At 42.0% G+C, this 10,023-nt stretch overlaps 1 protein-coding gene across 1 annotated transcript in view; it reads left to right on the top strand.

The window, feature by feature from the left end:
• Positions 1-10,023, top strand: part of LOC101848082 (structural maintenance of chromosomes protein 6) — a gene marked incomplete in the record, with an annotated part of 34,668 nt that overhangs the window by 11,509 nt on the left and 13,136 nt on the right. The window contains 6 exon segments of the mRNA XM_013089324.2: positions 34-180; positions 2,706-2,794; positions 4,050-4,214; positions 6,079-6,251; positions 7,753-7,925; positions 8,897-8,923. Of these exon segments, the coding sequence (XP_012944778.1) occupies positions 34-180; positions 2,706-2,794; positions 4,050-4,214; positions 6,079-6,251; positions 7,753-7,925; positions 8,897-8,923 (774 nt within the window).

Consider the following 10,023-nt stretch of genomic DNA (forward strand, 5'->3'; position numbering starts at 1 on the left):
TCTCTCTCTCTCTCTCTCTCTCTCTCTCTGTAGCGCCAGGTGGAGGGTTGGGAGGTGCGCCACAAGGAGGTACAGGAACGACTGATCGAATGCAGTGAGGAGGTGAAGTCGCTGGAGCCTGTGCTGCAGGAGAAGAAGAGAGACATACAGAAGGCCAAGGAGAGGCTGCAGCCCATCCAGGTAGGAGCTCAATGGGGCTGAGAGGGCTGTAAGAGCAACTCCCACGTTGAGAAATGTTTTTGCTGTACTCAAACACTGAGTGACTTTAGTGTTAAGTGTGCGAGATTAGCGTTGTGTGTGTGTGTGTGTGTAAATGTGTGTATGTTTGTGTGTGTGTCTGTATGTAAATATGTGTGTGTGTGTCTGTAAATGTGTGTGTGTGTTTGTGTGTTTGTGTGTTGTGTGTGTATCTGTATGTAAATGTGTGTGTGTATGTAAATGTGTGTATATGTGTGTGTGTGTCTGTATGTAAATGTGTGTGTGTGTGTGTGTGTCTGTATGTAAATGTGTGTGTGTGTGTGTGTCTGTATGTAAATGTGTGTGTGTGTGTGTGTCTGTATGTAAATGTTAGTATGTGTGTGTGTGTGTGTGTGTGTGTGTGTGTCTGTATGTAAATATGTGTGTGTGAGTGAGAGAGAGGAAGAGAATATGTATGAGTATATTGATGAGTGAGTGTACGTATATATATTATATATTTACCATGTGGCAGCAGATTTCTCTCTGTGGAGATCTGTGAAATCTTTACTCTATCCTGGTGTGTTGATGTGGTTCTCTTTTCTCTATGTGGGTGGTTGGTGGGTGCTCTGGTTTGGTTTGCTCCTCTTTCTTGTCAGACATCTATGGTCCTTGTCTCTCTTCCTTTTCTTAGTATGTTAATTTCTAGTACCACTTCTAATCTTCATGTCTTTAGACCATTCGCAAGGGGGATTTAAACATGTTCTTGTGCACAGTAGAATTGTAAATGGGCTGATTTGTCAATGTAGCAATGCCAATCGGGCTTTCCCGCGTGGCGAAAATTTGGTCCCCGTTTACGGGCGATTTTGCGGACCGGGCCGAAGCGTAGGTGACTAACTTTGTCAACCTCGGTCTGCTCTATTTCCGAACCAATCCGAATGAAACTCGGCAACCAATCAGAAAATAGGGCAAACTAATGATATGTGGACGTTGAAGTTCATACACATAAATCAACCTATACTTTTGGTGTCGGGAACACTTTCGTATCGTGTACACCGAAAACTATAAGGAGTTTGAATTTCAACGCCGAGATGGTAATAGATCTATCTATCCTCTATAGTGTGCTCAAATTTGAACGTTCTGTATCAAGTAGTTGTTTAGACCCGATCATAAATGCACGACTACCCCTCTATCCAAAGCAGCTTCGCACGGAGACCGGCCATTTTCCTTTCACTCTCGTGGCAAATGTATGTGACCTACAAATCCCCGCATGACTATTCCGGGCCCATTCATTGGTCACTTGAAATAGGGCAATGGCGGGCGCGCGCATCCGGTTGTTTTTCTCTCTATTCCCCTGTAACATCGCAATGGGGGTATTCCGAGGCGAGGTTATCTCGTCTCGGGGTGTTCGCGTCTCAACGGGGAAAAAGAATTTTTAATTGTACGGCATGCTAGATTGAATTAACTTATCTTTTACGGTTGGCATGGTCTAAAGTCATCATGGGAAGATTGAAGAATACCGGACCACTCGTACATTATTGCGCGAGAAAGTGGGGTTGGTGGGGCGGGTGGTTGGGGTGGAGGAGGGGGGTTCAGGGGGACAAAATTTTAATGAATAGATCTACCGGTCCGAGATTCTCCATTGAGAGATATTAAAAACGGGAAAATTATGAATTCCTAAGGTTGAGACATAGGCAAAGTCAGTCCGCTGGTCCGGTGTTCTTCAATCTTACCGTCATCATAAAAAGCTTTTCAATTATTTAGTCACGCTGCCGACATATATTCTTAAAGATCCCATGTTGTGATACGATGCTATAAATAAAATGGACTCATCCCGACACCCCTTTTTCGCAAAATCGTAATATGTATACCAAAATTTTAATTATAACAAAATATCTACGAAATTGTAGTAAATCTGACTGCATGCAGAAATGATTTCTACACTCAAAAACACATCGGGTGGCCAAGTTTCTCTCGAACACTCCGATTAGTTACCGAGATATCGTCGATTTTCTTACAGAATCTGCTACTGCGTGGTCCACTTTTTAGGAGTATTTTCCTATATGTGGGTCATCCATATTTTGCCGACCTTTACAACCCCATAACTTTTTTATTTATGAACCGATTCTTAAAATTCAAGAAGCATAATTCTTAGAATTGAAAGTTCTTTTCTTAGGTACCAAAATAAAAAGGGCTTAAGTGAAAATTTAAATTTTCATTGGCATTGCTAATCAATGTCATGCTCATACTGTGCCGGAACAACATAAGGGGAACTGCTGCTTTTTCTTTCCTCATCCTTACTGTCGTCACTTTACCTTTACTTCTTTTGTATGTTTGTCACTCTCTTGTGAGTTGCTATTTCCGGGGTGCTTTGACAGTTGAAGCAGACTTTGTGCAGGGTAAGCCTGGTTCCACGTTTGGACTTCTCTGTTTACATCCACCACTTGGCGCACATATGACTTTATGCAGTTGCGCCGTAAAACTTCACTAAAATTAAAAACTAAAACAACTCATTTCTCCGCCTAACCCAGATCAAGCTGAAGGAGTGTGAGCGGGAGCTAGCCGTCACTCGCCGCGACCGTAAGCAGTGCCAGGAGCGGATTGAGGAGCTCCGCACCGCGTGAGTTTGACCTTTGACCCACTTCTCCTGTCTGACATGTGACCCATCTCTCCTGTCCATCCATGCAATAGTCACAGTGCTCTCTGGATTATTTAATTATTCATATACAGTGCAGCCTCTCTACAACGACCTTCGATATAGCGACATCCTCTGTATATCGACATGGTGCTCGGGTCCAGATTTTTCCTTATATATCAATAGTAATATTTTTGGTTGCCTCTCTATAACGACAACTCTCTATAATGACATTTTTTTCTGGTCCTGATGATGTCATCATAGAGATGCTGCACTGTATTTATCTATCTATCTGTCTATCTATTTAATTTGTTTTCCAAACATTCATTTATTTTAGTAACAAAAATCATTTACTATCATTTCAGTATTTTGTAACTATTTACTATAATGTACAATCTTTTATAAATGTTTACTATTTTCATGATTGTTCATAATCACCACAGTTGTTACAATCTTTTCCATGGTTTCTGTCCTTACAATGTTTTAAAATCCCTTTCAATCATTCCCATGTTTTACAGAATGGGGCATGGGTGGTTGGCGGGTGCTCTGGTGTGAGTTTCTCCTTTCCAGTGAAATGTTTATAGTTCTTATCTCCCCCTTCTTTTCTTTGTATGTTACTCTTTAGTAACATTTTTAATCCTTAACCCCTATATGAAGCATCGTGGCTAATCAGGCGTTCGTTAAAATAATGAAATCGAAGAAAAGGGCATTTTCCCACCAGTTTTCAAGGACTCTTAAGCTACTGAATTTACCAAACTTTGGCGGCCATTTTCTCATTAATTGTCCACTGAAGACAGGCTACCCCACCTTCTTCAATCGCAAACATCTCGACTTCAATTCAAGCTAGATGGATATTTTTTTTTCACTGAAAGCAAGGCAAATGAATAAGCTATCCGAGGATATCAATAACTCCACATGCCTAAACAATTGATGAGCGCCTGATTTCACCACGTCGTGACACATATGTGAGACATCATGGTGAAATCAGGCGCTCGTCAATTTTTGGTCATACAGTGTTATTGGTTGGTATTCTTTAAGCCTGTTTAATAGGCCCAAAAACGAAAATTCCATAAAAATCCACAAACCTGCAGGAAAATGCCAGTTTCCTCACTTTGATCATTTTGACGAGCGCGGAGCGCCTGATTTCACCACGCTGCCTCACATATGACCTATTTGTGTTTGCAAATGCTGAACAACCCTTACTAAAACTCCAACCGTTGCATGTGTGTGTGTTTACCAGGGCGTCGCACGACTACGAGGCGGAGAGGAAGCAGAGGGAGGAGCAGATTGCCAAGTTGGAGGGCCAGTTGGAGAAACTGTCACTGGAGTTGCGTGTGAAGGAGCACAGCGTGGAGCAGTTCCGAGGGGCCGTCGCCAAGAACAAGTCGGACCTGGCGGCCATTGAGTGAGTGCACCGCAGGGCCGTAGAGTGAGGGCATCATAGAGTCAGTGCACAGCGGGCCGTAGAGTGAGTGCACTGTGGGGCCATAGAGTGAGTGCACTGTGGGGCCATAAAGTGAGTGCACCTCGGGGCCATAGAGTGGGGTCATAGAGTGAGTGCACTGCGGAGTGAGTGCACCGTGCGGCCATAAAGTGAGTGCATCGCGGGGCTGCGGGCATGTGGGATGTTCTGTTATAACTCGCCCAGCCCTGGAGCCGATAATATCGGTACGCGTGCGCAACGCTCCAACCCTAATGCCGACAGTATCAGTGTGGAAAATTTCGCTCTCGAGACCGAAAACACTAATTTTGCGTGAAGACCATAGCCTAATTGGAGGAGTAACCATTTTTTGTTTGAAACAGACTGACCAGAAGTGGAAGCCCAAATTTAGAACAAAGGAAGCTATATTCGGGAACCATGTGAGGGGTGAAAATTTTGAACGCACTTCCTTTCTTCGCGTTTTGTTTACTATTTGACTCTTTGATTCTGTATATAGATCTAGACCTTTTTCCAGGGAGTATTGCATAAAACCTATGACATATTTTGCCTTCAAATTCGCAATAAACACAAATAAATGTTTGAATAAAATATGTACTAAATTTGGGTAGGATATAATGTTACAATTTTTGTCAGTTTTTCAAAAAGTGGTAAAGATCTCTTGGGAGAGCTGACAACCGGGAAGTGTAGTAGGCCTAGGGTTGAGGGAGTTAACCCTCCGAGCATTACTAGCAGATAGCCCTTTGTGTCAGGGGAAATTACACACAGTGATGGTCTTTTTGTGCATGTGTTTTCCTTATCAGATTACGGGTGTATTTTATTATGTAACATCATCATCATTATTATTATTGTTATTATTATTGTTATAATTATCAATTTATATTATTTCCCGATATTCTGTCTGAAAAAAAGCGTAAGAACCGACAAACCAAGCAAGTAACGGCCATAAACTGAGACATTAAGAAAGTAGAATATAAATAGGAAGTAAACCTCATTTGTGAAGGAGTTGAAATGTTTGGTGATTAAAAAAATAAAAGGGATTAATGAACAGAAATAGAGCCTCAATTTACGGCGGGTCAAAGCGGCTGTGACACCACAAAGTACAAATGACTGCCAGAGCAGGTATGGCTGTATTATTATTGTTGTCATTGTTATCTTCTCTGTGACAGTGATGGGAACAAATCTCTCCTCAGTAGAGTTGTAAATAGGTTGATTTATCAATGTCATGCTCATACTGTGCCGGAGCAACATAGGGGGAACTGGTGCTTTTTCTTTTCTCATCCTTACTTTCGTAATTTTTCCTCTACTTCTTTTTTATGTTTGTCACTCTCTTGTGAACTGCTATTTCTGGGGTGCCTTGATAGTCGAAGCAAACTTTGTGTGCTGTTGAGGCTAGAGAGGTGAGCAGAGCAAGCCTGATTCCCTGTTTGGACTTCTCTGTTGACATCCACCCCTTGGCGCTCATATGACCTTATGCAGTTGGGAGAGCCGTAAAACCTTACTAAAACAAAAAGAGCTGGTACGGCTGTATTATTTTGATTGTTACTGTTATTGTTATTGCTATCATGTCTGTGACAGCGATGTATGTAAAAAGTTATTGTCATTGTTGTCATGTCCGTGACAGTGATGTATGTAAAGAAATCTCTTCTTCTTTCCTATCAAACATCTATCGTCCTTTTCTCTCCTCCTTCTATTTTGTGTTTGTTACTCTTACTTGTAACACCTCTAATCTTTGGCACTTACATGACCTTATTGTGTTGCAAGTGCCGTAAAACACTTACTAAAACTTAAAAAAAAAACCCCCAACAAATCTCTCCTCCCTCGTGCGCAGAGCCCAGCTCAAGAGTCGCGAGCACCGGCTGCGAACGGTGGAGAACACGCTGGGCGACCTGCGGCGCGCCAAGGACGACCGACTGCTCAGGTTCGGCGCCTGGATGCCCGCCGTGCTGGAGAAAATCCGACAGAACAGCAGGAAGTTCCATAGGGTGCCCATAGGGCCGCTAGGTGGGTGACTGCTTTGTGGGATGTCATGGGGGTCAAGGTCATTGGAAGATATTTGGAGGGGGGGGGGGGGGGGGGGGGAGTCAAACATTTTGTTTTTATTTTTCCAAAACTTTTAACCTATGCGAGGGATCGTGATGAAATCAGGCGCTCGGCAAAATAATGAAATCGAAGAAACAGACATTTTTCCTCCAGTTTGGCAATTTTTATAAAGGTTTTGTTTTTTGATTCAACACTTTTTTTTTTTCATATAAAAACACATTTCCATGTGACTTTTACTGAAAAACGTTGATTAATGGTGGCACAAAATATGTAAATTTTCCGTTTTCAAGGACTGTCAAGCTATAAAAGTTGCAACGCTTTGGCGGCCATTTTCTCTATAATTTTTCCTTCGAAACCCCACCTCCTTCAATTGCAAATATTTCGACTTCTATTCAAGATAGATGGGTATTTTTAAAATTGAAAGTAAGGCAAATGAAAAAGCTTTTAGATAAATACCAATAACTCCACATGCCCAAGATTGACGTGCGCCTGGTTTCACCACGTTGTGATACATTTTTATGTCTTCTGCATCCTGCGTGTTTACCCTGCCTGTCTTTTTCTTGCAATGGGCACTGAGCGTACCGTGGTCAGGTGTAGTGGTTAGGTGCTCCGCTGTACTGTTCAGAGGACAGGAGTTTGAGTCCCTGAGTGGGGGAGAATTTTTTCTGGAATGTCTCGGTCTTTCTACTGGGATTTGTATATTCTCAGTTTGGGCTGGCCCTGTCAGGCAGGGTCAGAAGCCTTCTTCCTAATTTATCTAGATTGTCTTGATAGGAGTGTAAAACGTCTACCATCAGCTTTTGTTGTTTTTTGTAAGTGGTATGTATGGGCGGTTGATGGGTTCACTGGTGTGGTTGGCTCTTTTTTCCAATCCAACATCTGTCGTCCTTATTGCTCCTTCTTTCTATTCTTTGTATGTCAGTCTCAAGTAAATCCTCCAGTCTTGGGCACTTATGTGTGTCATGGCGTGGTGCAATCAGGCGCTCGTCAATTTTTGGGCATATGGAGCTATTGGTATCATCTGAAAGCTGATTTATTTGCTCTCCTTTTTCCAATGAAATAAATATAAATTTATCTTGAACAGCACTCAAGATATTTGTGATTGAAGGAAATGGTGTCGCCTGGTTTCAGAGTTGAAATTGGCGAGAAAATGACCGCCAAAGTTCGGCAACTCCAATAACTAGAGTCTTTAAAAACTAAAAAATAACGTATTTTGTGCCTTTAATCAATGTTTTTCAATAAAATTCACATGAAAATGTGTTTTTAAATATGGATATTGAAGAGGTTAAGCCAAAAAACAAAAATGTGATAAAAATCTCCAGACTGGCAGAAAAATGCCTGTTTCTCTCATTTCGTTATGTTGACGAGCACCTGATTTCACCTCGCTTCCTCACATATGACCTATTTGTGTCGCAAGTGCCGTAAAACTCTTTTACTGAAACAAAGCATTGTGTCGTGCCAGGGGTCTGCTTTGACCTGTTGGATTCGAAGTGGGCCATGGCGGTGGAGACGTGCCTGCGAGGTCTCGTGTCTTCCTTCGTCTGCCACGACCACCATGACGAACGACTTCTGCTCAGCTTCTTCTCCGTCTGCCCGCGCAGCCGACGTCCAACTGTCATCATCTCAGCCTTCAGCGTGAGTCATGTGTGGTGTTCAGTGTGTCAGCATGTGTCATGTGTGGTGTTCAGCGTGTCAGCGGGAGTCATGTGTGGTGTTCAGCGTGTCAGCGTGAGTCATGTGTGGTGTTCAGTGTGTCAGCGTGTGTCATGTGTGATGTTCAGTGCGTCATGTGTGGTGTTCAGTGTGTCATGTGTGGTGTTCAGTATGTCAGCGTGTGTCATGTGTGGTGTTCAGTGTGTCATGTGTGGTGTTCAGTATGTCAGCGTGAGTCATGTATGGTGTTCAGTGTGTCAGCGTGAGTTCAGTGTGTCAGTGTTATTCACATGTGGTGCTCAGTGTGTCAGCTTGAGTCATGTATGGGAATCGGATTTACATAATAAAATCAGGTTTTTATCTTGAACTTCGTTTACATCGCGGTTGATGTCAACTTGTTATAAAATTGTAAATTGGCTGATATATCAATGTCATGCTCTTACTGTGCCGGAACAGCATAAGGGGAACTGCTGCTTTTTCTTTCCTTTTCCTTACTATCATTATTTATCCTTTACTTCTTTTTTATGTTTGTCACTCTCTTGTGAACTGTTATTTCCAGGGTACCTTGATAGTCGAAGCAGACTTTGTGCTGTTGAAGCTAGAGAGGTGAGCAGAGTAAGCCTGATTCCCCGTTTGGACTTGTCTGTTGACATCCACCCCATGGCACTCATATGACCTTATGCAGTTGCGAGCGCCGTAAAACCTTACTAAAACAAACAACTCTCATTGAAACATGCACAACCCCACTGGGTGGTTGACAGGTGCTCTGGTGTGGTTTGCTCCCTCTTTCCTGTCACACATCTCTTATCTCTCCTTTTTTTTTTTCAAGTTACTCTCTTGTAACACACCTATTCATCGGCACTATATGACCTTATTGGGTTGCAAGTGCTGTAAAACTCTTACTTAAACTAAAGCACAATCCCAGCAAGTTTTGCTTTTTTTTCTCCCCACAGGACCACCCCTACAACGTGACCAGTACGGTGAGTTGGCGCTTTCGTTCTCTCCCTTTCTTTCTCTCCCTTCTTTTCTCTCTCTCTCTCTCTCTCTCTCTCTCTCTCTCTCTCTCTCTCTCTCTCTTTTCTTCTCTCTCTTCTTCTCTCTCTTTCTCTCTCTCCCCCTTCTTTCTCCCTCCTCTCCCTTCTTCTCTCCCTTCTTCTCTTTTTCCCCCTCTCTTTCTCTCTCCCTCCTGCTCTCCCTTCTTCTCTCTCTTTCTTCCTCTCCCTCCTTCTCTCTCTCTTTCTTTCTCTTCCTCCTTCTCTTCCTCCTTCTCTTCCTCTTTCTCCCTGCTTCTTTCCCTCCTTCTCTCTCTTTTTTTCTCTTTTCTCTCTCTCCTTCTCTCCCTCCTTCTGTCCCTTCTTCTGTCCCTTCTTCTCTCTTTCTTTCTCTTTCTCTTTCTTCCTCTCAATTAAATGAACTTTGTGAATTTTGAGTTTGATACCTGGCATTGTGTCATTCTTGAGACCTCTTCAGTTTTATTTGTTAATTTTAATTTTAGTTTTCATATTTTTCCACTTTTGAAAATATATGTGAATGTGCCTTGATACGAGTAAAAGAATAAATAAAGATGGAAGTGAATTTAACTAAAAAATTATTTTAAAAATATGACATAAATTAAATATACTTTGTAAACTTTGAGTTTGATACCTGGCACTGTATCATTCTTGTGTGCTCTTGAGTTTTATATGTTAGTTCTGATTTTGGATTTAATTTTCATATTTTTACACTTGAAAATGTATGTGAATGTTCCTTGATGTGAGTAAAAGAATAAAGATTGAAGTGTATTTATAAACCCCCCCCCAAAATATGTAAAAAATATAAAATATTAACTCAATCTTCAGATTGCCACACAATTATACCATAGTTAAGACGCGCAGTGCAATCTTAAGATGGCAGCGTAATTATTATTATATGGTCATTAAAACGCAGCGCAAGTTTGCACAGATCGGTAAATTACGCAGAACATATACACACACACATATTTGCTTGTGGTTCTCCCCTCTCCCCCCCTCCCCAGTATTTCATGTGAGGTGATTTTATATACATACATACACATGCTGTATGTTTGCTTGTGTCTCCCCCC

The sequence above is a fragment of the Aplysia californica genome, unplaced genomic scaffold (assembly GCF_000002075.1).
Source record: "Aplysia californica isolate F4 #8 unplaced genomic scaffold, AplCal3.0 scaffold00927, whole genome shotgun sequence".
Lineage (NCBI taxonomy): Eukaryota > Metazoa > Mollusca > Gastropoda > Aplysiida > Aplysiidae > Aplysia > Aplysia californica.